This window comes from Oncorhynchus keta, chromosome 15, assembly GCF_023373465.1.
Source record: "Oncorhynchus keta strain PuntledgeMale-10-30-2019 chromosome 15, Oket_V2, whole genome shotgun sequence".
NCBI lineage: Eukaryota > Metazoa > Chordata > Actinopteri > Salmoniformes > Salmonidae > Oncorhynchus > Oncorhynchus keta.
In genome coordinates this window covers 30814244-30841170 of record NC_068435.1, presented here as the reverse complement: position 1 = coordinate 30841170, position 26927 = coordinate 30814244, and the positions used below count along the sequence as shown (strand labels likewise).

At 42.5% G+C, this 26927-nt stretch overlaps 2 protein-coding genes across 3 annotated transcripts in view; both read left to right on the top strand.

Annotated features, from left to right (window-relative positions):
* The window catches only part of LOC118394762 (solute carrier family 22 member 23-like), a 457726-nt gene that overhangs the window by 166498 nt on the left and 264301 nt on the right, over positions 1-26927 (top strand). The gene's annotated exons all lie outside the window — the stretch shown is intronic.
* Positions 1-26927, top strand: part of LOC118394766 (adenylate cyclase type 1-like) — a 61693-nt gene that overhangs the window by 17498 nt on the left and 17268 nt on the right. For both annotated transcript variants that reach the window (XM_052463842.1, XM_052463841.1), the window contains exons 4-7: positions 837-948; positions 13516-13643; positions 17126-17284; positions 17445-17586. In XM_052463842.1, coding sequence (XP_052319802.1) covers positions 837-948; positions 13516-13643; positions 17126-17284; positions 17445-17586 — 541 coding nt within the window. The remainder of the gene's footprint in view (positions 1-836; positions 949-13515; positions 13644-17125; positions 17285-17444; positions 17587-26927) is intronic.

Sequence of the window (26927 nt, the reverse complement as noted above, 5' to 3'; positions counted from 1 at the left end):
TGTAAAAAATGTGAAATATTTTGTCATACGATATTTTGACCATATAGGTCAGCCCTATACTGAGCTATATTGTATGCTTAAAAAATGTTATAATTATATTATTTTATACTAATACAATTGCTCAGAGAAAGAGATTTTCTAATACAGGTTTTTAATTAAAAAAATATATATAATCCAAACATAATCTGAAACACAACCAAAACAAACTGCAAATGCATCCAACAATTTTGTAGCTTGATGTAGTCATTAGGGCTAGGAATATGGGACCAAATACTCAACTTTTTGACTACATTTAATACCCTACAGGTGAATGACTTCTTCAAATGGGGGGGACTGGGTACATAAAGTTCATTGATAATGGTAAAACAGATACTAACTACTTAGGGAGGTGTATGTTTTCTGTCTAACTCCTAACAGGGCAAGGCTCTGCGTTGATCCCTATGAGAATGATCTCGGGGAAGAACAAACCATGTTGCTATTCTGAGTCCTGCTTGATTTCACTGCCTGTCAGGCAATGGAACAGAACATGGATCATCTCATTGGCTGTCACCGTTCCATCTCAATCTAAACAGATTATCACAAGAGACAATGCTCACCTCAACAATCTGACCGAGCACGCGATGCTCATCTCTATCCCTCGTCGGCGCGATCTAACACCTCAGGTCTGAGACACTGTTATATCAGGAAGATTATGCTGTACCTGTCATCTTGGAATGTTTCATTTCTATGTCTCTCCTCAACCCCAACTCTCTCTCTCTCTCATTTTTCTAATCTCTACTCTCTCTCTCTCTCTCTCTCTCTCTCTCTCTCTCTCTCTCTCTCTCACTCTCTTCCAGCATCCTGTTTGCTGACATTGTGGGGTTTACCAGCCTGGCGTCTCAGTGCACAGCCCAGGAGCTGGTCAAACTTCTCAATGAGCTCTTTGGGAAGTTTGATGAACTGGCCACGGTAAGTCTATTATCTTTCCTGTTCTCACTTTGAGCTTCTACTGGTGACACTTACCGCATGTCTACTTTTCCTCATGCTCACCCTATTCTAAAGGCTGGCTCCTAGACATGCTAGCATGGGCAATCGGCTGTTTAGTTGTTATACTGTGGCATATTTGACCCTCATCTACATGCTACCCTGCTGCTTGTTGTTGAAGTATGAATACCAACTCATGTACTTTGGTGATTTTTTTTGCTTTGGTACATTCATTTAAGTAATTGCTGGTGCATCATTGAGAAAAATGTTATCTGTTCATTTGTCACAGGCAATTTGGATCCCCTTTTGACCTACAATTGCCCAATGTTTTCAGTTTGTCTTTGACCAGAGGACTGTCCTTTTGCTCCCTGGTCTGTCTAGGCTTTGGGTCTGGTTTTGACCCGTAGCGATATGGAGCGTGTGCATCTTCATGTCAGGAGGTGAGACACGGTTGACTGGCTCTCTCACAGCTGTCATTCCAGTTTTCCACAATGTCATCGGTGGCATCAGGGCCACATATGTTTGGTACGATCACACGCGCTCTCGTCTGCGGCAGAGGTGACGGGATACTTAATCCATTCCAGATGTCTTGTCTGTGATCGTTTTGAATGATCTGAATGGAGGGGAGGGGTTAAGCGGACGAGTCTGAGTTGTATCCGTCCCAATATTTACATTCGGCGTCAATGGAAACAGATGTGAACGCTCCTTCGGTCAATATCTAGTGTTTCATTCTTAGCAACTCTCTTGCTATGTTGGTGCCGTGAAAGTCCATGCAACTTTTGTCTTGCTTTGGACAAAAAAAATTATATCTTGTACTTTAGTACTATTTTTGGTCGGTTTTTGCTTGTTGCAGTTATCATTGTTATCACAAGAGAAAGTGTAAATAGTTAATATAATGTATATTCACCTCTCAACAGGCATGATTGCTGAAGTAGCCTCACCCTACCCCTCACCTTCTACAGGGAATCCCAGACCTTGATATTAGGCTGAAACATATGTGTTGTGTTGGAGTTAGAGGTGTCAGACCCATCACCCCTCACCCCTAGCTCTCCAACACCAACCACACACACCCATCAGATCATCCTCCCACCTCTCTTAACTACATGTAATCTGGCCCCAATTATGTACACTGTGCACATGTGCCTGTGCAATCCCTTAATCCACGGGATTACAACCAACCCTTTTCTGCTTTCATAGAACATTTTCTTGGCCAAATCGGCCCAGCTATTTTCAGTCTCTTTGTTTACATGCAATTAAAAACAAAACCAGACAAGACGACTGCAGTTTGACTAAAGGTGATTAAGGGCGGTCATGGTGGTACAGTGTAATTTTCAGATGGAATTTCTAGAAACTGTTGTGACATTGGTAATTTGGGGATTATTCCCAATTGTATATATTACCATGCCTTCAATGCTCTTGGCCTCATTATTCACATAAGAAGGTCCTGGCCTGCCTGTTGGCACAGATACAGTCCTACAACCTAATGCCTCACAAGTAACTGAGAGAGAGAAAGAGAGATTATATACAGTTTATAGTAGATGCTGACATGCAAGAACCACATTTCACATTAAGCTTTAAGCTATCTCCCATAAGCTTGATGTGTATTGTGTCACAGTGGCAGTGTCCCCACAGATCACAGTGACAACTGTCCCCAGACTTTAACTCCCTCACCAGAGGTTCACCCTGTGTCCTGACCCATAGACCCAGTCACTGTGATAAGTGGCACCGCAAGTGATTCATTCTGCCAGGCCACAACAGGCTGCACACACTCACACGTACAAGCACACACACACACGCACAAGCACACAAGTTGAGACACACACACACACACAGTCTCTCCCTGTCAAAAACGAGGAGCGGGCGAAGCCACATGTCCACCAGGCAGAGTCTCAGCTCGTCAGTCCTGCCGGTCGACAACACCATCCCCAACACCACCTGTCCAACTGTTGGACTTGTTGTCTCTCCACCGGGGAAGTGGGCCAAGAACACACTACTCTCTCCAATTATCCTCCCTCAAACCGACTCCTCCTCTCTTTCTCTCCCACTCATATTTTTCTTTTTCTCCTCTCCTCTCACCCACTGCTCATGCTTCTTTCTTTCCCACCACCCCCCATCTCTCTCTCTCTAAGACATGCACAATGCAAATGAGCAATGACTTGGTATCACATTTGACTTTAGGCATGTAAAAAACGAGCTTGATCCCACTTCCCTTTCAGTCTGTTTCTTTGTAAACTGTGCTGACTGTTTCACGCTGGCTTCTCTCACAGCCTCTTTATCACTCTCCTCCCTGCGCCTTAGGGTGTATTGATGTTGCTCTGTGATTGTGACAAAATTAAAGGGACAAAAATAACATCACTGTTGATTTGGTTAACCCCTTCTATCTTAAACTATGGGTTATCCCTTTTATTTAAAGCTGCAATATGTAACTTTTTGGGACGACACGACCAAATCTACAGAGTAATGTGAGTTATAGATCTGTCTCTTGCTTTCTCATTGAAAGTAAGTCTAAGAAGCGGTAGATCTGTTCTATGTGCCCTATTTCTATGCTTCCCGTTCTTAAGTTTTGTTTTTGAGTCAGTTTTGAGTCGGTTTTGTACACCAGCTTCAAACAGCTGAAAATATAATATATTTTTTTAGATGGTACAATGATTCTCTAAACTATACGTGCTTGTTTAGTCACATAAACTGAAATTAGGCAAACTATTACAATTTTAGCAACCAGGAAATGGTGGAGCGTTTTCTGCATAGTGTACCTTTTTAAAGGGCATCTAACCTAAATGATGACTTCATAACACATTCGTAACCGATAGGGCCTTTTGTTTTTCCTTAATCATGTGACCTGATCAGGACAAACTCCCTATCATAGCCCATAACTAGGGTATTTTCCTGATCAGGTCACGTGGTTATAGGAAAAACTTCTGGCCCTAAGACAATTGGTATGTGATGAAGAAACACATTCCACTCATCCCTCTCTTCCTCTAGAACTGTTTCAACAATGTTTCTCTCAGTTTCTGTCTGTCTACTAAGCACCGGAATCAATAGTCTCTGTGCAGAGAGAGATACTCTGCTGATTTATACAGCATTATTATGCAATAACTTTTAATGACTCTGGCTCGTGTGTGTGTGTGTGTGTGTGTGTGTGTGTGTGTGTGTGTGTGTGTGTGTGTGTGTGTGTGTGTGTGTGTGTGTGTGTGTGTGTGTGTGTGTGTGTGTGTGTGTGTGTGTGTGTGTGTGTGTGTGTGTGTGTGATTTTTCAGTTTCCATGGTAGAGTTTACACAGAGCTTTCTTATCCCCCTCTCTCTTCTTTCTCTCTTCCAATCTCCTCTCAACGCCACTTTGCATCTCAGCTCTTAGACCAGCTCCTTGTTTCTGGTCTGTTTAATTGACACACAACAGCCTGCTTCCCTGAACTGCATATTTCATGCCCCTGTTATATTTCATGTTCCTTTCCCTCTGTTCTCTCCACTCATTTGTGGGCTTACATTTGTAATCGGACTCTTTGATATTTCTTCTTATGTCCTGTTTGTGTGTGTGCTCACACACACACAGAGATCATCATCATTGTGTAAATGAGTGTCAGAGAAGCCAATGGACACAGCTGAGCACAGAAATCCCATGTCCCATAACGTCTTTTGGGAAGGGACTGACATATGTTTTAGTTGATACCATAGTCTCTGTGCCCATGAATGCTAAGGCAACCTGTCTAAATGAATATCGCCACCTAGCACTCACATCTGTAGCCATGAAATGCTTTGAAAGACTGGTCATGGCTCACATCAACACCATGATCCCAGACACCCTGGACCCACTCCTATTCGCATACCGCCCCAACAGATCCACAGAGGACGCAATCTCTATTTTACCCCACGCTGCCCTTTCCTACCTGGACAAAAGGAACGCCTACGTGAGAATGCTGTTTATCGACTACAGCTCAGCGTTCATCACCATAGTGTCCTTAAAGCTCATCACTAAACTAAGGACCCTGGGATTTAACACCTCCCTCTGCAACTGGATCCTGCACTTCCTGATAGGCCACCCTATGTGGTGAGGGTCGGCAGCAACATATCCACCATGTTGACCGTCAACATGGGGGGGGGGGGGCCCTCAGAGGTGCGTGCTTAGTCTCTTGTAATCCCTGTTCTCCCTGTTCTCCCAAGACTGCGTGGCCGCGCACAACTATTACGACTATCTACCTCAATTACCTCAAACCCCTGCACATCAACACAGTACTGGTACCCCAAGTTATTGTTACGCATTGTGTATTTATTCCTTGTGTTATTATTTTTCAATTCTTCAATTCTTTATCTTTTTTTCTTCTCTGAATTGCTGGAAAGGGCCTGTAAGTAAGCGTTTCACTTTTAGTCTATTGTTTACAAAGCACGTGACAAATACAATTAGTTTTGATTTGATACAATGACAGACCTTAACATATCACAATATTGATGTGCTAGAGCCATGGTCAGGCCATCTTGTCTGGATGACATTCTCTACTACACCCTGTCACCTTCAAGATGGACGGAACACACAACGTTTAGGCAGTGGTGTAAAATACTTAAGTCAAAATGCTTTAAAGCACTACTCAAGTAGTTTTTTGGGGGGTATTTGTACTTTACTATTTATATTTTTGACAACTTTTACCTCGCTACATTCCTCAACAAAATAATGTACTTTTTACTCCATACATTTTCCCTGACACCCAAAAGTACTAGTTACATTTTGAATGGTTTGCAGGACAGGAAAATGGTCCAATTCATGCACTTATCAAGGGAACACCTCGTCATCCCTACTCCTTCTGATCTGGCGGACTCACTAAACACAAATGCATAATTTGTGAATGATGTCTGAGTGTTGAAGTGTGACCCTGGCTATCCGTAAAAAAAAAAAAAAAAAAAAAAAAATGGTGCTGTCTGTTTTGATTAATATAATCTCTCTCTCCCTTTCTCTCTCTCTCTCTCTCTCTCTCTCTCTCTCTCTCTCTCTCTCTCTCTCTCTCTCTCTCTCTCTCTCTCTCTCTCTCTCTCTCTCTCTCTCTCTCTCTCTCTCTCTCTCTCTCTCTCTCTCTCTCTCTCTCTCTCTCTCTCTCTCTCTCTCTCTCTCTCTCTCTCTCTCTCTCTCTCTCTCTCTCTAATCATGGCCATACAGTTTGCGCATGGGTGGTATGGTCACGTGACAGGGCCCGAGTAATCCTGCACAGTTTGGGTCTGAATCTGCCCCCTAAGCCCTAGCTCACTGGGCAGATCAGATGAACTAACACAGGGACAGGAGAAGAGACGCAGCGCAGCACAGAGAGAGGACTGAGAGGAGAGGAGGCTTTCTAAGCACCAGGGCTTTCCTCTCCCTCACGTATCCACAACTCCAAACTCGATCTACTTATTATAGCCTCGCTGTAGCCAGACTCTAGTGTACAACCCGCCATCTGTTATAGGCTATTTATTATATGTTATGTTAACCCACACCATGGACGTTTCACCCTGGTTTCACCCTAGTTTCATCCCTGCTTGCTCACATTTGTTTATATTCAAAATGTAGAGTTTAGGCGTTTATATAGTGGAGTACGTTCATAAATACTCACTAGCAGGGAGCCTAGTTGCGCCTCTCCTTTTAACAGAGGATGTTCATTTTGGAGCTATATGTGATCTTTGTCTTTCCAGTAGTTTGAACACTCAGGGATCATATTAATGGATATGTCCTTGTAGGTGGCTTGGTCTAGTAGTACAGTACCTCTCCTGTTGTAGAGTAAGACGATGTCTCCCCCCTGTTAAACCAGTGCTAGCAGATACAGTAGCACCTTGGAGTGTTACACTTAAAGAAAATGAATTCTTTCTTCTTTTCTTTTCAAAGCTAAGTCCCAAATGGCTGCATATTCTCTATGTTATGCACTATGAAGGGAACGGGGTGCCATTTGGAACGTCGACAGAGGCTAACCTGTTAGTGAACAGCTGGCACGTAGCCTACGTTCTTCACGCAGGTGGCTTAACTCTGTGGCTTACTCCTTTGGCACAGTGTAATTGCCTAAGCTGTCTATTTGAAATGGCTATGTGTGAGTAGGAGCCTGAAGGGGAGTCTCCTAAGTCCTGATGAAAATGTGTAACTTCTGTTGTTTGTGCATTCACACAGCCATAAAGAGCTAGTGAAATAGCTAGAGACCTCAAACAGAACCCAATACTCTCGCTCTCCTCTGAAGATTCAGAACTTTCATTATGCGTTCCACTCTTTTATTATTTAGATTTTACAGTGTTCATTCTACCTGACTGTGTCGGAGTAGTTAGTTTGAGATGAGCTTTGGGCTTTGGAGGGTTGATGATGTACGTTTGAGTGAGTTTTTATTTGTTTTATGTGTGGTTCGATTGTTCAATCAATACCACTGTCTTATTAGAAAGTAGGCTGCGTGTCACCGATCTCATTGCTTATGTTTACATAGCTAGGTCATAGATTCTCCTGCCATTGTATTTATAATTTTTTTTTTGTTGTTTTACGGTGATCTCATCAAATTGTTAAGAAATAGAAATGGTTTATAGAAATTATGGTGGATGATTACGTCCTATGGAGTCTTTTTTTTCTGGAATTCCACCTTTTTTTAAATGCTTTTTTTTGTTGTTGACAGATTAGAAAACAGGAGGAGACAGAGAGAGTGGAAGTGGGACAAGTGGGAGTGGGACTTTTTTGCTTACGACATGATTCTATATGTGTTATTTCATACAGTTGAAGTCCGAAGTTTACATATACCTTAGCCAAATACATTTAACATTTTAATTGACCTGTCTTAGGTCAGTTAGGATCACCACTTTATTTTAAGAATGTGAAATGTCAGAATAATAGTAAATATAATTATTTATTTCAGCTTTTATTTCTTTTATCACATTCCCAGTGGGTCAGAAGTTTACATACACTCAATTAGTATTTGGTAGCATTTAACTTGAGTCAAACATTTTGGGTAGCCTTCCAAATGCTTCCCACAATAAGTTGGGTTTGGCCCATTCCTCCTGACAGAGCTGGTGTAACTGATTTAGGTTTGTAGGCCTCCTTGCTCCCACACGCCTTTTCAGTTCTGCGCACACATTTTCTATAGGATTGAGGTCAGGGCTTTGTGATGGCCACTCCAATACCTTGACTTTGTTGTCCTTAAGCCATTTTGCCACACCTTTGGAAGTATGCTTGGGGTTATTGTCCATTTGGAAGGCCCATTTGCAACCAAGCTTTAACTTCCTGACTGATGTCTTGATGTTGCTTCAATATAACCTCATTATTTTCCATCCTCATGATGCCATCTATTTTGTGAAGTGCACCAGTCCCTCCTGCAACAAAGCACCCCCACAACATGATGCTGCCACCCCTGTGCTTCACAGTGAGGATGGTGTTATTCGGCTTGCAAGCCTCCCCCATTTTCCTCCAATTATAACAATGGTCATTATTGCCAAACAGTTCTATTTTTGTTTCATCAGACCAGAGGACATTTCTCCTAAATGTACGATCTTAGTCCCCATGTGCAGTTGCAAACCGTAGTCTGTCTTTTTTTATAGTGGTTTTGGAGCAGTGACTTCTTCCTTGCTGAGCGGCCTTTCAGGTTGTGTAGATACAGGACTTGTTTTACTGTGGATATAGATACTTTTGTACCTGTTTCCTCCAGCATCTTTACTAGGTCCTTTGCTATTGTTCTGGGATTGATTCGCATTTTGAACACCAAAGTACGTTAATCTCTAGGAGACAGAATGCGTCTCCTTCCTGAGCGGTATGATGGCTGCTTGGTCCCATTGTGTTTATACTTGCGTACTATTGTTTGTACAGATGAACGTGGTACCAAGGATGAGCCAAACTTGTGGAGGTCTTGGCTGATTTTCTTTTTTCCCCCATGATGTCAATCAGAGAGGCACTGAGTTTGAAGGTAGGCCTCAAAATACATCCACAGGTACACCTCCAATTTACTCAAATGATGTCAATCAGCCTATCAGAAGCCTCTAAAGCCATGACATAATTTTATGGAATTTTCCAAAGGCACAGTCAACTTAGTGTATGTAAACTTCTGACCCACTGGAATTGTGATACAGTGAATTATAAGTGAAAAAAATCTGTCTGTAAACAATTGTTGGAAAAAATACTTGTATCACGCACAAAGTAGATGTCCTAACCGACTTGCCAAAGCTATAGTTTGTTGTGGAGAAGAAAGTTGTGGAGTGGTTGAAAAACAAGTATTAATGACTTCAACCTAAGTTTATGTAAACTTCCGACTTCAACTGTAGGTTTGATGTCTTCACTATTATTTTATTTTACAATGTAGAAAATAGTAAAAAATAAAGAAAACCCTGTAATAAGTAGGTGTGTCTGGACTTTTGCTGGTGCTGTATATTTACAAAAAATGAATGCAAGTAATTTCAATTATTTTTTTAAACTTAAGTATCCTGCAATGCTTGCTATACAACCTCTAGTTACCGCTGGTAGATTGAGCACTGAGCTCAACAATGCAAAAAAAAAAAAAACTAAACTTGTATTTCCATAAGTATTCAGACCCTTTACTCAATACTTTGTTGAATCACCTTTGGCAGTGATTACAGCCTTGCATCATTTTGGGTGAGACGCTACAAGCTTGGTACACCTGTATTTGGGAAGTTTCTCCCATTCTTCTCTGCAGATCCTTTCAAACTCTGTCAGGTTGGATTGGGAGCATCGCTGCACAGCTATTTTCAGGTCTCTCCAGAGATGTGCTATCAGATTCAAGTCCAGGCTCTGGCTGGGCCTCTCAAGGAAACTTGTCCCGAAGCCACGCCTGCGTTGTCTTGGCTGTGTGCTTAAGGTCGTTGTCCTGTTGGAAGGTGAAACTTCGTCCCAGTCTGAGTTCCTGAGCACTCTGGTGCAGGTTTTCATCAAGGATCTCTCTGTACTTTGCTCTGTTAATCTTTCCTTCGATCCTGACTCGTCTTTCAGTCCATGCCACTGAAAAACATCCCCACAGCATGATGCTGCTACCACCATGTTTCACAGTTGGGATGGTGCCAGGTTTCCTCCAGACGTGACTCTTGGCATTGAGGCCAAATAGTTCAATCTTGGTTTCATCAGACCTGAGAGACTTGTTTCTCATGGTCTGAGAGTACTTTAGGTGCTTTTAGGCAGACTCCAAGCCGGCTGTCATGTGCCTTTTACTGTGGAGTGGCAACCATAAAGGCCTGATTGGTGGAGTGCTGCAGAGTTTGTTGGCCTACTGGATGGTTCTCCCATCTCCACAGAGGAACTCTGGAGCTTTTGAGGTGCTCCAAAAATATCTCTCCCCATCAACGTCATCAAATAGATGCTTTGTGAAAGACACATCAGAATCAAAGAGAAATGACTGTCCTCAATCAGGATACGCAGTAAGGGGAGAGTGTGGGGAGCAGAGACCTGAGATAGACATACATCTCCCAGAGTTTCTCAAAGAGTTTCTCCCATTCTCCACAGAGGAACTCTGGAGCTCTGTCATAGTGACCATCGGGTTCTTGGTCACCTCCCTGACCAAGACCCTTGGCCCCCGATTGCTCAGTTTGGCCGGGTGGCCATCTCTAGGAAGTGTCTTGGAGATTTCAAACTTCTTCAATTTAAGAATGATGGAGGCCATTGTGTTCTTGGGGCATTCAATGCTGCAGAAATATTTTGGTACCCTTCCCCAGATCTGTGCCTCGACACAATCCTGTCTCGGAACTCTACGGACAATTCCTTCGACCTCATGGTTTGGTTTGACATGCACTGTCAACTGAGGGACCTTTATGTAGTAGACAGATGTGTGCCTTTCCAAATCATATCCAATCAGTTGAAATCACATTGTAGAAACATCTCAAGGATTATCAATGGAAACAGGATGCATCTGAGCTCAGTTTCGAGTCTCATAGCAAAGGGCCTGAATACTTTTTTTCTTAAACCCAGTTTTTGCTTTTTGTCATTGTGGGGTTTAGTTCGTAGATATGAAATAATTTAATCCATTTTTCAAAAAGGCTGTAATGTAACAAAATGTGGAAAAAGTGAAGGGGTCTGAATACTTTCCGGATGCACTATACATATCAATGTTAATCAATGTTAACCATGAAAATATACCAGAACAAGTAATCTAATTCTCCACTAGACAGGATTCCCTGGCAAGGTGTTGAACAACACTTCATTGAAACCTCTTAAGGATCCGGCCCTTTTTTGCAATTTTCGCCTAAAATGACATACCCAAATCTAATTGCTTGTAGCAAGGATATGCACATTTGAAAGGAAACACTTTGACATTTGTGGAAATGTTAAAATGAATGTTGGAGAATATAACACATTAGATCTGGTAAAAGATAGCACTACTGTATTTGTTTTGTACCATCATCTTTGAAATGCAAAATGACATATATTATTCCAGCCCATGCGCAATTTAGATTTTTGCCACTAGATGGCATCAGTGTATGTGCAAAGCTTTAGACTGATCCAATGAACCATTGCATTTCTGTTCAAAATGTTGTGTCAAGACTGCCCAAATGTGCTTAATTGGTTTATTAATACATTTTCAAGTTCATAACTGTGCACTCTTCTCAAAAAAGAGCATGGTCTTTTTTCACTGTAATAGCTATTAAATTGGACAGTGCAGTTAGATTAAAATAATTTAAGCTTTCTGCAATATCAGATATGTCTGTGTCCTGGGAAATTGTGTTGTTACTTACAACCTTATGCTAACCTCATGCTAATCACATTAGCCTACATCCCGCGGGGGACCCACCGATCCTGTAGAAGTTTTAAGTGGTGTTACCACACACCATATAATGTTTCAAAACATCTCAGGATGATGTGTTTTAATACTCTAGAAAAGTTAAGGTTTCGACTCCTTCGCGTTGGTGGACGCTCAGTTGCCACTCGTTTTGGTGTTACAAAGCAGTTCAGTTTTATCAGTGTAAGACGAACCAGAGTTGTCCCCTTTTAATATTGTTGTCATTCACCATGGCATTTAAGCTCATATCAAAAGACAGAATTTCCTTTCAAATTATTATAATACATATTTTTAATTTAAGACAATATCTTTATCAATATATATCTGACTTGAAAGAAATATGCCCTCAGTACTACTGAGCAATAACAACGCGAATGTAGCCTGTATGTAACATAATGTGAAGGGAACTCTATTTTATGCTGCTAACAAGCTCTCTCAACACCAATGGACTTGCACGTTAAAATAGAGCATCTATTACGCACACCGCGTAGCTATGAGTCTTTCAGTTCACATGCTTTGCTCAGCCCAAGATCACATCTCTTCCATGAAGTAACAATGGGAGCCCGGGTGATGTTATCACCCGCTAGGAGCTCAGCCCACCAACCCATAGCTCACTGTGAACTCTGTGGCTCACTGATCCCTAAGGATGGGTTACAAATTCCAATTCAAAGCTCCTTTCATCCCAGAGCAGAGCTTCACATCACGCCAGGCAGCGTTGCTCCACGTCGTGGACGTTCACACTTATTTATTGTTCTTGTGTTTTGTATGTTTATTTTGATAGAGAGAGAGAGAGAGAGTGCTGAAAGAGCAGTGGGCTTGGATTTGGACCTCGGCTGGCAGTGGTACACACGCTCCACAGGAAGCGGCTTAGACAGCTATACCACCCCGGGCCACACATCTATTCTCTTCTACAACACTGACCCGATGATATGATGGAGTGGGGTCCGTTATGTTTCTGCACTCAGACTCGTTTCCTTTTTTAAAGTTGGATTTGTACTGTACAGTACCTCTTGCAAAGTTCACATTAGTGTGTACAGCTGTAGCCTGTGGTAGCCTACAGGATGTATGTGGAACTGGTGTGAAATGGCTAGCGAATTAGCGGTGCGTGCTAGTAGCGGTTCAATCGGTGACTTCACTCGTTCTGGGAGCTTTAAGGAGTTGTGTCCCTTGCTTTGCAAGGGTCGTGACTTTAGTGGAGCGATAGGCAACGCTGCTTCGTGGGAGGCAGTTGCTGATGTGTTCAGAGGGTCCCTGGTTCAAGCCCAGGTTGGGGCAAGGAGAGGGATGGAAGCAAAACTGTTACATACTGTATGTTATAGAGAATTTGCACATTACTGCATGTATGAATGCACAAGACCTAATTCAGATGGGCGGAGTTTCTTGATGTTAAAATACACTATGTGCCCTGAATGGTTTAGGCGAATGGATATTGGAAAGAGAGGGTTTGAATACGAGGTAGAAAGCAGAAGGCAATCTTGTCAGTAATCCCTCGCTGCAATCTAACATCGTAGGCCTGACATACTGCTCTGAATATTGGAAAGCGCATGTGATATTTATGTGTAAATACACTCACTCCCCTACGTATTTATTTGGACAGTGAAGTTAAAACTTTTTTATTTGGCTCTATACTTCAGCATTTGGGACTTGAAATTGAATGTTTTTTTACGAGGTCACAGTACAGAATGTCACCTTTTTATTTGAGGGTGTTTTCATACACATATCTTTAACCGTTTAGAAATGAAAGCACTTTGTGTCTAGTTGTCTGTGTCAGTCTGTCTCAATATTGCTCTGAATATCAGAAAGCTCTCTCTCTCTCTCTCTCCCCCCCCCCCCCCCCACCCCCTCTGATTGACAGGAGAACCATTGTAGGCGTATAAAGATCCTGGGAGACTGTTACTACTGTGTGTCAGGTCTGACCCAGCCCAAGACTGACCATGCCCACTGCTGTGTAGAGATGGGCCTGGACATGATTGACACCATCACGTGAGTCTATAGGTTTATGGTGGACACTCACTCTCTCACTAATCTTTGCTAGCTCCTTGGCCATTTGTCTCTCCACGCCGTCCTGTTCTGGGCCAGGTCCCGGACTGGTGTGGTGTTATGGTCCAGTTTGTGTCATCCATGATAAACATGTCACCCGTATATGGTCCTGGTCGCCTGATAAACCACACGAGTCATCGTTTTGTTAGGGTCAGTTTGGACATCTGTTGATTTGTGATGGACACCATATCACATTTATCGCTGTATCAAATCCACTTTGATTTGTCACATGCGCAGAATACAACGGGCGTAGTAGACCTTACCGTGAAATGCTTACACTCACAAGCCCTTAACCAACAACACAGTTTTAAGAAAATAGAGTTCAGAAAATATTTACTAAATAAACTAAAGTAAAAAATGTAAAAAACGCAATGAAAGAACAGCAATGAGGCTACAGTATATACAGGGGGTACCGAATCAATGTGCGGAATGTATAGGTTAGTCAAAGTCATTTTTACATGTAGGTAGGGATAAAGTGACTATGCACAGATAATCAACAGTAAGTTTAGCTAGGCAGCAGGCAGCAGGAATGAGACTGCTGAATCATTTGGTTTGACCAGGGATAAGAGTGAGACTGAGGACTGGGGATATTGATATTCTCAATTCTTCTAAACCCCTGGTGTACAAGTCCAGGCTGAAGGATTCTATGAATACATGACAACGCCGCAGATAGATGGGGTTGAGAGGGAATGGAAATGCATTTGGATGCTTCCTATTGAAGCTTGAAAGTGTTTGACTCCTTTGCATGTCCTGCAAAATCTGGAGAAAGAAGGAGGAGCGCAACACTTCAATGAGCCTTACCCCGTTCTGTGATAAATACATGGCCGTTGGCTTGGTGTTATTTCGCTCCATATGCCATATAGGGGTTGTACATAACAGACACCCATATACGTAGTGTTTTAAGAATGACAGATATAGGGCTACAATGCACAATAAAAACACCTTATGTTAGCGGTGGATTCATATTCATATTGATGACAAGCGTAGCATTTTGCCCTGTTTATTGAGTGTCTAGACTCTAGATAATGATCTTAAACCTCACTTTGCTCCCTCGTTGCGGGTTGAATTTTCCTCTGTCTGTACTCTCACATTCTCTTTAACGTTACTTTCCTAACAGACAGGAGTAGAGAAAAAACTGTTTAGAATCTGAAGTAGCTACCATTTTTTTTCCCTTCAGGCTTATCTCTCCAGAACAGGTGTACTTTTTCTTCCAGACAGAGGGGGAGAGGATGGGAGGCTGGGAGGGAGGTTAGACCGCAGTGCTGCCTGGCCTATCTGTACTATTATGTGAAGAGGGGCAGCACCGTTTATCATAGCAGAATAAAATGTGTGGAGGCAAGAAATGATTTGCATACAGTAATGCTAGAGTGGACACACTAAGGTTGCAAATGGAGGGTATATTACTGGTAACTTTACCAGTAAACTGCCAGAAGTTTGGTAACTTTCAAGGATTTTGTGGAATTTTATCACATGACATCTAGTGGCCTTTTTGGGTACTTCAGATTATCACAGGTGCCTGGAATTATCTCTGATACTAAATATAAACCATCAATTTAGTAAATACCATTAGTGTTTAAAGGGTCAATCTTCAGTTACTACATACATTTTTGGACTTATAAATGAATGATCTGTACTTATCGGTTCTTGAAGAATATAATTAATAAAGGCCTCATGAGCTTATTTCAACTGTCGTACCCCATCAGAACCCAAAATGTAAGCTTTTTTACCTCAATGTTTGTGAACAAGGTAAATGTAAACAAACAATATATGTGGTGCCTTCAGAAAGTATTCACACCCCTTGACTTTTTCCACATTTTGTTGTGTTACAGCCTGAATTTAGATTTTGTGTCACTGATCTACACACAATACCACATCATGTCAAAGAGGAATTCTGTTTGTAGAAAATATTGAAAAGATGAAATGTCTTGAATCAATAAGTATTCAACCCCTTTGTTATGGCAAGCCTAAATAAGTTCAGGAGTACAAATGTACTTAACAAATCCCATCATTCCATGTTCAATAATAGTGATTAACATGATTTTTTAAAGACTACCCCATCTCTATACCCCACACATACAATTATCTGTAAGGTCTCTCAATCTAGTAATGATTTTCAAGCACGGATTCAACCACAAAGACCAGGGAGGTTTTTGAATGCCTTGCAAAGAAGGGCATCGATTGGTAGCTGTGTAAACTGAGCAGGAAACTGCTCAGGGATTTCACCATTAAGCCAATGGTGATTTTAAAATAGTTGTAGTTTAATGGCTGTGATAGGAGAAAACTGAGGATGGATCAACAACATTGTAGTTACTCCACAATACTCACATAAATGAAGAGAAAGAAGCCTGTACAGAATAAAAAATATTCCAAAACATGCATCCTGTTTGCAAAAAGGCACTTGAATAATACTGCAACAAATGTGGCAAAGAAATATACTTTTTGTCCTGATACAAAGAGGTATATTTGGGGCAAATCTAACACAACACATCACTGAGTACTGCTCTTCATATTTTCAAGCATGTTGCTGGCTGCATCATGTTATGGTTATGCTTGTAATTGGCAAGTACTAGGGAGTTTTTTTTGTTGATAAAAACAAACAGAATACAGTTATAACCATATTCAAAATCCTAGAGGAAAACCTGCTTCAGTCTCCTTTCCACCAGACACTGGGAGATGAACTCACCTTTCAGCAGAACAATAGCCTGAAACACAAGGCTAAATCGACACCTGCAGTTGCTTACCAAGACGACATTGAATGTTCCTGAGTGGCCTAGTTACCGTTTTGACATAAATCGGCTTGAAGATCTATGGCAAGAATTGAAAATGACTGGCTAGGAATGATCAATTTTAAAAAGATGAATAGGCAAATATTGTACAATCCAGGTGTGCAAAGCTCTTAGAGACTTACCCAGAAAGACTCACATCTGTAATCAGCTCAGCGCCAATGGTGCTTCTACAAAGTGTTGAATCAGGGGTGTCAATACTAATTTTAAGTGGGAGAACTTGCACAATTGGTATCTGACTAAATACTTTTTTGTCTATCCATGGTCTATCCACTAGAATGTAATGGACAATATGGACCTAGATACAACAAATGAAAGCTGTATATGAATACATTTTTTAAAATGTTATTAAAGTATAAACTACCAAAGTTACCATAGATTGCAGTAGGAAAATCAGATAACTTTTGTTGTAAATTAACAGTAGTTTTGCAACCATAGTATGCACACACACACACACACACACACACACACACACACACACACACACACACACACACACACACACACACACACACACACACACACACACACACACACACACACACACACACACACACACACACACACACAAACTCTGCCCCACAATTACACGCGTAGTGTCAATGATATAATATTGTAATGACCCTTCTCATGCTCTTGCAGATCAGTAGCGGAGGCCACGGAGGTGAATCTGAACATGCGTGTGGGTCTCCACACGGGCCGGGTGTTGTGTGGGGTCCTGGGACTGAGGAAGTGGCAGTATGACGTGTGGTCCAACGACGTCACACTGGCCAACGTGATGGAGGCAGGGGGACTGCCTGGGTTAGTACCAGTTATCACCATGCCATTTGCTTTCACAGTACCCATCCTGACACACAACACAGCCTCTGGAACAATTAGTGGTTAAGTACCTTGCTTGAAGGCACAACGGCGGTAGGCAACACCACATGATGCTGACTCTGTGTTTCTCCTTCTCCACCAGGAAGGTCCACATCACCAAGGCGACCCTGGACTCCCTGAATGGAGACTATGAGGTAGAACCTGGCAACGGCCACGAGAGAAACGCCTTCCTCCTCAAACACCAGATTGAGACCTTCTTCATTGTACCATCTCACCGACGGAAGGTCTGGGCTGCGTGTTTGTGTATGTGTGCGTACTTGTGTGCAAGCATGTGTGTGTGTGTGTGTGTGTGTGTGTGTGTGTGTGTGTGTGTGTGTGTGTGTGTGTGTTCGTGCATGTCTGTGTAAAATATGGGAAATCTTCTGCATTAGAGAGGATGATCGAGAGTTTTTGCATGTGTGTACAGTACATATGTGTACCCTGCTGAAAAAAAACAGCATAGACATGGTGCCCTTCATTGTGTTTTCGCTGGTGACCAGCCTTCATTGTTTTCGCTGGTGACCAGCCTTCATTGTTTTCGCTGGTGACCAGCCTTCGTTGTGTTTTCGCTGGTGACCAGCCTTCGTTGTGTTTTCGCTGGTGACCAGCCTTCATTGTGTTTTTGCTGGTGACCAGCCTTCGTTGTGTTTTTGCTGGTGACCAGCCTTCATTGTTTTCGCTGGTGACCAGCCTTTGTTGTGTTTTCGCTGGTGACCAGCCTTCATTGTGATTTCGCTGGTGACCAGCGTTCTTTGTGTTTTCAATGGTGACCAGCCTTCGTTGTGTTTTCGCTGGTGACCAGCCTTCGTTGTGTTTTCGCTGGTATAATATAATATAATAATAATAAATGCATGCATTTGTTGTTTGTCTATTAATAATTGTAATATTTATATTGAAAAAAAATCTAAACCAAGAAAAATAAAACAGAGAAAATACATTTTCTGGGGCCCCATTAGAGTTGCTTATTAACCATTATGTTATCAGTTATATTAACAGAAAACACATCTCTTGTACACCGAGGATCTGGGGAAGAGTTGCAGGGTAGATCATAGGGAAGAATGTGCCTATATAAGTCAAACTAACTTGTAGATGATTGTTGACACATCAACCAGGATCAAAGGGCAGGGCAATTTGTGACTTGTTTTGGTAATCAGTGGTTGTTTTGGAGTGGTTTCTCCTCTCCTAGGCAATCAGCAATTAGTACAGGGAGGTGTGCTCTTCACCTCTGCTAGGCAACTAACAATTAGTGTTAGTACTTCAGTCTCCCCTGTTTTCTCAATGGCGGTTCTAAGCGGTGGTTGTGTCAGTAAGGCCGTCACCGAAATGAAGACGTTTCTTAGCGGAACGAAAGAGAGAATTCTCCACACTGCTCTCACTTGAGTATCTTACCTAGTTATTTTTTTCTGATCATCTCATTTTTCTCTTTTGTAACTGTGTGTTTTTTCTACCTGTTCACTCCTCTCCCTGTAGGCTTTACAGATGCTCCCACCCCTTGGCTGCAACCCTTCTAATTTAGTGTACCCTGCGCGCACAACCCTTGTGGAATTCTGGGTCTCTGGCAGTGTTTGGAACTGCTGATCTGCGGTTAAGAACGTTGAGTTCATTTCAGCCTATGCTGCCCTTCAGTCCCTTTACTTTTTGGCCCTGACGGAGACATGGCTCACCCCAGAGAACACTGCTACTCCAGCTGCTCTCTTCATCTGACTATGTTTTCTCTCATAGTCCGAGAGCATCTGGTCGTCGCGGTTGTGGCACAAGGCTACTCATTTCTCCTAACTGGAGATTCTCTTTTCTCCCTCTCACCTGTCCATCTGTTCATTTGAATTCCATGCTGTCCCTTTTCTCCACTCAAGCTGAACACAGTTGTCATCTATCCCCCATCAGTTAGCCTTGGAGAGTTCCTCAATGAGCTTGACACCTTGATAAGCTAATTTCCTGATGATGGCTCTTTGTACTTGGTGACTTCAACTTCCCGATGTCTGCCTTCGACTAATTTCTTTTCCCTCCTTGCCTCTTTTGACCTCGCCCTTTCCCAAGCCCCTCCCACTCATAAGGCAGGCAGTACGCTTGACTTCCTCTTTCCTAGCGCTTGTTTGCCTACTAATTTCACTGCAAACCCCCCTCCAGGTCTCTGATCACTACTTTGTTTCCTTTTCTGTCTCCCTTTCCTCCAACCCTCCTCCAACCCTAGCCCCTAAGATGGTCATATGCCTTTGCAATCTTCACCCTCTCTCCCACTACTCTCCTCTTCTATTCTATCATCTCTCCCTTCTGATGAATCATTCTCTCTCCTGATTCTGCCTATTCGACCCAACTCTCCTCACTTTCCGCATCATTTGGCTCCTCACACTGTCCCCTTTCCTCCTGGCTGACTCGGCCCTCCCCTCCTGCTCCGTGGCTGAGTGATTCATTAAAAGCTTACAGAACAGGGCTGCAAGCAGCTGAGCGAAAATGGACGAAAACTAAACTTCTGGAGGACATATCATCCTTTCACTCCCTCCACTCTACCTTCTCTTCCTCGGTATCTGCTGCCTCTAATCCTAGGAAATGCTTTTCTACCTTCTCCCTACTACCACTCTGCGGACTACTTTGTCAACCACTATGAAAAGAAGGTTGACGACATCCTCTACTCATTCACTCTACTCAGCCTAATGAGTACACTGGTCCCACTCACACTGGTCCCACTCCCCCCCAGATCAAGTCCTGCGACTAGTGAGGTCTGGCAGCCCGACAACCTGCCTGCTCGACCTCATCCCCTCCTCCCTTTTCCTTCATCCCTGACCACTGTCTGTGTCCCCACTGACTTCAAAATGTCCCGAGATGGTCCCCTCCACTAGAAACCAAGACTCGACTCATCTGACATCAAAATATAGACCTGTGTCCCTTTATTTTCTTGAGTGTACTGTCTCTGATCAACTCTCTCGTTATCTCTCTCAGGACGAACCAGTCAGGCTTCAAGACAGGTCACTCAACCTAGACTGCTTTTCTCTGTCACTGAGGCTCTCTGCACTGCCAAAGCTGACTCTCTCTCCTCTGTTCTCATCCTCCTAGATCTATCCACTGCCTTCAACACCATGAGCCATCAGACCCTCCTCTGGGAGTCTCAGGCTCTGCACACTTTTGGATTGCTTCCTACCTGGCAGGCAGCTTCTACCAGTTGACATGGAGAGGATCTGTGTCTGCACCACGTACTCTCACTACTGGTGTCCTCTAGGGCTCAGTGCTAGGCCATCTCCTCTTCTGTCTATACACCAAGTCACTCAGCTCCATCATCTCCTATCATTGCTATGCGGATGACACTCAACTACCCCCCTTTCTGACACCCAGGTGGTGACACACATCCCTGCATGCCTGGCAGATATCTCAGCTTGGATGTCGGCCTACTACCTCAAGCTCAACCTCGACAAGATTGAGCTGCTCTTCCTCCCGGGGTATGCCTGTCCGCTCAAAGACCTCTCCATCACGGTTGATAACTCCAGTGTTGCCTGCCTAGAGTGAAAAGAACCTTGGCATGACAATGCAAACATCAAAGCAGTGACTCGCTCCTGCAGGTTCATGCGCTACAATATCTGTAAAGTACGACCCTACCTCACACAGGAAGCGGCGCAGGTCCTAATCCAGGCACTTTTTCCACTCAATATTTTGAATATAAGGTCCAATCTTCAATGTGCTTTGAAATATAGGTGGGGGAAATGTACCAGTGGGGTAGTCTAATTAGAATATTTGGTGGCATGATCCAAAAATGTGTATTTGTACCAACTGTCAGTGGAAGTGGTTGATGGCTATGTTGTCAAAGGTTGAGCACCTCTTAACACGGTCAGTTCTGCAATCTTTGTAAGGGCATATGAGCTGCACTGTTAAGAGGTTACTGTGCATTTAGTAGTACCTTAATGGAAGTTAGTTGCTGTGAATTTAGCTTGACCTAATTGGCAACCAGCTGTAAAAATCAGTCATGTAAGAGCCAGTAACCGCAAGCAACTCACTGGCAGTAGCTCACTGTATCTTCATTTAACTTTTCTGATAGCTTATAACAACTACTAAGCTTTCTTTGTGGTGAGCACACTTGGGCTCCAGCCTCACCTGGCCTCAATCTCTTGGTTGGCAACTAACTGATCTTTCTGTCAGGTCAGTGTACGTGACAGACATCAGCCACAGTCAGTTATTGGGAATTTTACAATATCTACTCGCAGCAAGCTGACAGTAAATGATTGAAAATTGAACATGACCTTCCCGATGACCAACTCCCTTTAAAGTAACTGGAAAATCCACAGTAACATCTTAACAGTGCAGCTCTTGATTGTAGAATTTGGAGTGGAAAAATGAGATGCTCAACATAACAATGAAACCACTTAAACTAGTACAACACTTCCACTAGTGGTTGGCACTAATACAACATATTTTAAAACATGCACCCAAATATGCTAATGAGCCCACGCCAGCACATTGCCCCCAATGGCCTTCACAGGAAGGCCAAAAAGAATATCACGGACATCAACCACCCGAGCCACGGCCTGTTCACCCCGCTGTCAGCAGGCTAGGTCAGTATAGGTCCATCAAAGCAGGGACAGAGAGACTGAAACCGCTTCTATCAGACTGTTAAATAGCATTCACTAGTCGTCTTCCACCCGATTACTCAACCCTGCACATTAGAGGCTGCTGCCTTTATATAAACTCAGCAAAAAAGAAACATCCCTTTTTCAGGACCCTGTCTTTCAAAGGTAATTCGTAAAAATTAAACACTGTTTCCCATGCTTGTTCAATGAACCATAAACTATTAATGAACATGCGCCTGTGGAACAGTCATGAAGACACTAACAGCTTACAGACGGTAGCAATTAAGGTCAATGTTATGAAAACAGGACACCAAGAGGCCTTTCTACTGACTCTGATAAACACCAAAAAAAAGATGCCTAGGGTCCCTACTCATCTGTGTGAACGTGTCTTAGGCATGATGCAAGGAGGCATGAGGACTGCAGATGTAGCCAGGGAAATAAATTGCAATGTACGTACTGTGAGATGCCTAAGACAGTGCTGCAGGGAGACTGGATGGACAGTAGGCTGAGAGAGGCTGGACTGAGGGCTTGTAGGTCTGTTGTATGGCAGATTCTCACCAGACATCACCGGCAACAACATTGCTTATGGGCACAGACCCACTGTTGCTGGACCAGACAGGACTGGCAAAAGGTGCTCTTCACTGACGAGTCGTGGTTTTGTTTCACCAGGGGTGATGGTTGGATTCGTGTTTATCGTCGAAGGAATGAGCGTTACACCGAGGCCTGTACTCTGGAGCGGGATCAATGTGGAGGTGGAGGGTCCGTCATGGTCTGTGTGTCACAGCATCATTGGACTGAGCTTGTTGTCATTGCAGGCAATATCAACGCTGTGAGTTACAGGGAAGACATCCTCCTCCCTCATGTGATACCCTTCCTGCAGGCTCATCCTGACATGACCCTCCAGCATGACAATGCCACCAGCCATACTGCTCGTTCTGTGCGTGATTTCCTGCAAGACAGGAATGTCAGTGTTCTGCCATGGCCAGCGAAGAGCCCTGATCTCAATCCCATTGAGCACGTCTGGGACTTGTTGGATCGGAGTGTGAGGGCTAGGCCCATTCCCCCCAGAAATGTCTGTGAACTTGCAGGTGTCTTGGTGGAAGAGGGGGTAACATCTCACAGCAAGAACAGGCAAATCTGGTGCAGTCCATGAGGAGATTCACTGCAGTACTTAATGCAGCTGGTGGCTAGACCAGATACTGACTGTTCAGGGATACGTTATTCCATTTCTGTTCGTCACATGTCTGGAACTTGTTCACTTTGTCTCAGTTGTTGAATCTTGTTATGTTCATACAAATATTTACACATGTTATGTTTGCTCAAGATAAACGCAGTTGACAGTGAGAGTACGTTTCTTTTTTTTGCTGAGTTTAAATAGACTTGGAATCACTGGCCACTTTAATAATGGAACATTAGTCACTACACCTGAAACTAGTCACTTTACATACTGCTTTACTCATCTTATATGTATATTCTGTGTTCTGTTCTACTGTATTTTAGTCAAATCCACTTCCGACATTGCTTGATCTAAAATTAATATATTTCTTAATTCCATTCTTTTACTTTTAGATTTGTGTGTATTGTTGTGAATTGTTAGATACTCTTGCTCTGTTGGAGCTAGGAACACAAGCATTTCGCTACACCTGCCATAGCATCTGCTAAATATAGTCATGTGACCAATAACTTGATTTGACATTGACATTTCAAAGTTCAGTGAAAGTAAGATAAAAAAACAAGTCATTTTACAACATGAGACCTTCATTTAACTGTAAAAATACTGTATTTGTACTGCAACTCAGTAGCTAGTAACTTACTGTGAAATTACAGGTCATTTTTAACAGCGTGTGTAATAAGCTCATCTGAAGTATCCTATAAGTATAACTGTAGAACCTGTCATTGGTTCTTGGAATTAGAGGGTTCTTCAAGAGAGGGTTCTAAATGGGACTCAAAGGGTTCCTCTATGACAGGGTTCCCCAACTGGCGGTCCGGGAGCCGTATTTGGCCTGTGGGTGACTTTATTTGGCCCCTCATGTTTTCTGAGCAAATTTTTTGGAATGACATTTTTTGATGGTTGGACATAAGAGACTCCAACTGCTTTACATTTTGGAACGCTTTTCCAAAGTATTCCCACACATAATGGAGATATACAGTATGAGATCATATACAAATGTAAGCAAGGTTTGAAATGATTATGTTGTAGTCAAATATTATATATGTTTCTTGCTGTCAATTTGCAGTTTACAAATAATTTGTAATTATGCTCTGGATCGCTGACCATCCGCTCCAAAAATAATCGTCCCACGGCTGAATCTAGTTGATGATCTCTGGCCTACAGGGACAAATTACAGAATGTCTATCAGTTCTAATCTTTTAACAATCTTTATGATACCCACAGAACCAGTGGCGGAGCAGGAAATTCAGGTTGTGGAAACCAAGAGGTTGAGTTCAAATCCCAAGTGAGGTTGACTCCCAAGTCATAAGATTTTGCTGGTCTCCAAAACTACACCCATAATTATTGTATTTCCCAGCATGCTCTATTTCAGTTAGATTTTTTGAATTGTTCATTTCAATATCTGTGTTTTTGCATGTACAGTTGAAGTCGGAGTTTACATACACTTAGGTTGGAGTCATTAAAACTTGTTTTTCAACCACCCCACAAATTTCTTGTTAACAAACTATTGTTTTGGCAAGTCGGTCAGGACATCTACTTTGTGCATGACACAAGTAATTTTTCCAACAATTGTTTACAGACAGATTATTTCACTTATAACTCACTGTATCACAATTCCAGTGGGTCAGAAGTTTACATACACTAAGTTGACTGTGCCTTTAAACAGCTTGGAAAATTCCAGAAAATGATGTCATGGCTTTAGAAGCTTCTGATAGGCTAATTGACAACATTTGAGTCAATTGGAGGTGTACCTGTGGATGTATTTCAAGGCCTACCTTCAAACTCAGTACCTCTTTTCTTGACATCATGGGAAAATCAAAAGAAATCAGCCAAGACCTCAGACAAAAAATTGTAGACCTCCACAAGTCTGGTTCATCCTTGGGAGCAATTTCCAAACGCTGAAGGTACCACATTCATCTGTACAAACAATAGTATGCAAATGTAAACACCATGGGACCATGCAGCCATCATACCGCTCAGGTAGACATGCGTTCCGTCTCCTAGAGATGAACGTACTTTGGTGCGAAAAGTGCAAATCAATCCCAGAACAACAGCCAAGGACCTTGAGAAGATGCTAGAGGAAACTGGTACAAAAGTATCTAAAGTATCTATATCCACAGTAAAACGAGTCCAATATCAACATAACCTGAGCAAGGAAGAAGCCTTGATGTGGTCCTTGATCCTTGATGTGAAAGAGATGTGTTTTCTGTTAATATGCCTGAAAAAATAATGGTTAATAAACAACTCTAAAGGGGCCCCATAAAATTAGTTTCCTGACTTCTATCTTCCCTGGTTTCATTTTTTAAATTCAATATTACAATTATTAATAGACAAACAACGGAAATTGTTGTAAATCACATCAGGAGACAATTCTTGAGGTCTGGGGGGGAATAAAAGTGTTAGATGTTTGAGTGTAAATTCCCATTAATTGTACATTCAAAAAAGAGGATGTGTGGTTTCTGCTGTTTAGCCTACTGCTGCAGCGCGTCATTGGCACTGTTTGCTAAACAATCCCCACTCAATTTATACAAATAAATAATCATGATGTGGTGTGGTCAGGTAAGCCTACTTTGCCGAAGGTTTTTTGGGGAAAGTCGTTTAACTACCCAAAAGACGGTTAACATTAGCAACACTAACTGTTTACATACAGAGTAGACAAACGCGCACACCAAACTGACAGAAGGGAAATATTGCTGGAATTTAATGGGCAGATATTATGTTGTATTTGGCCATTTAAATAGAATAGTGGCTAACCAGGGGGGGGGGGATAATGTCAATGTGACTTTAATTGGATCGTAGCCGGAAGTGTTTCTGTTTATCACAGTTTGCGATGGAACACATGAACAAAAATGTCAACTCAACGTGTAAAATGTTGGTCTCATGTTTCATGAGCTGAAATCAAAGATCCCAGGAATGTTCCATACACACAAAAAGCGTATTTCTCTCATTTTGTGCACAAATTTGTTTACATCCTTGTTAGTGAGCATTTCTCCTTTGCCAAGACTAAAAAGGCCACTCTAAATTGTGCAGTTTTGTCAAACAACACAATGCCTCAATTTCTGAAGGAGCTTTTAATTGGCATGCTGACTGCAGGAATGTCACCAGAACATTTGCTGGAGAATTTAATGTTAATTTCTCTACCATAAGCCACATTCAATGTCTTTATAGAGAATTTGGCATTATGTCCAACCGGCCTCACAACCGCAGACCATGCCAGCCGAGGACCTCCACATCCGGCTTATTTACCTGCAGGATTGTCTTAGAACAGCCACCCGGACAGCTGATGAAACTGAGGAGTATTTCTACCTGTAGTAAAGCCCTTTTGTGGTGAAAAACTCTTTCTGATTGGCTCACCCATGGCTGCACCCCTGACCAGTCATGTGAAATCTATTTTATTTTATTAGGCAAGTCAGTTAAGAACAAATTCTTATTTTCAATGATGGCCTAGTGGGTTAACTGCCTGTTCAGGGGCAGAACACAATACCTTGTCAGCTCAGGGATTTGAACTTGCAACCTTTCGGTTACTAGTCCAATGCTCTAACCACTAGGCTACCCTGCCGCCCCAACAGGTCAGGGCCTAATTTATTTATTTCAATTGACTGATTTCCTTATATGAACTCCAACTCAGTAAAATCTTTGAAATTGTTGCATGTTGCGTTCACATTTTTGTCCTGTATACTTTAAAAATCGATTGGTGAGTTACTCATACAGTAGGTTAGCCGCGAGCTACTCTAGACCCCTGAGTTAGACCATGCTGGTAAGACCAGCTTGACCAGCTAGACCATCCTGCTAAGGCCAGCTTGACTAGCGTCCGACCTGCACTGACCAGCATGGACCAGCTTGAAATTTATGCTGATCTATG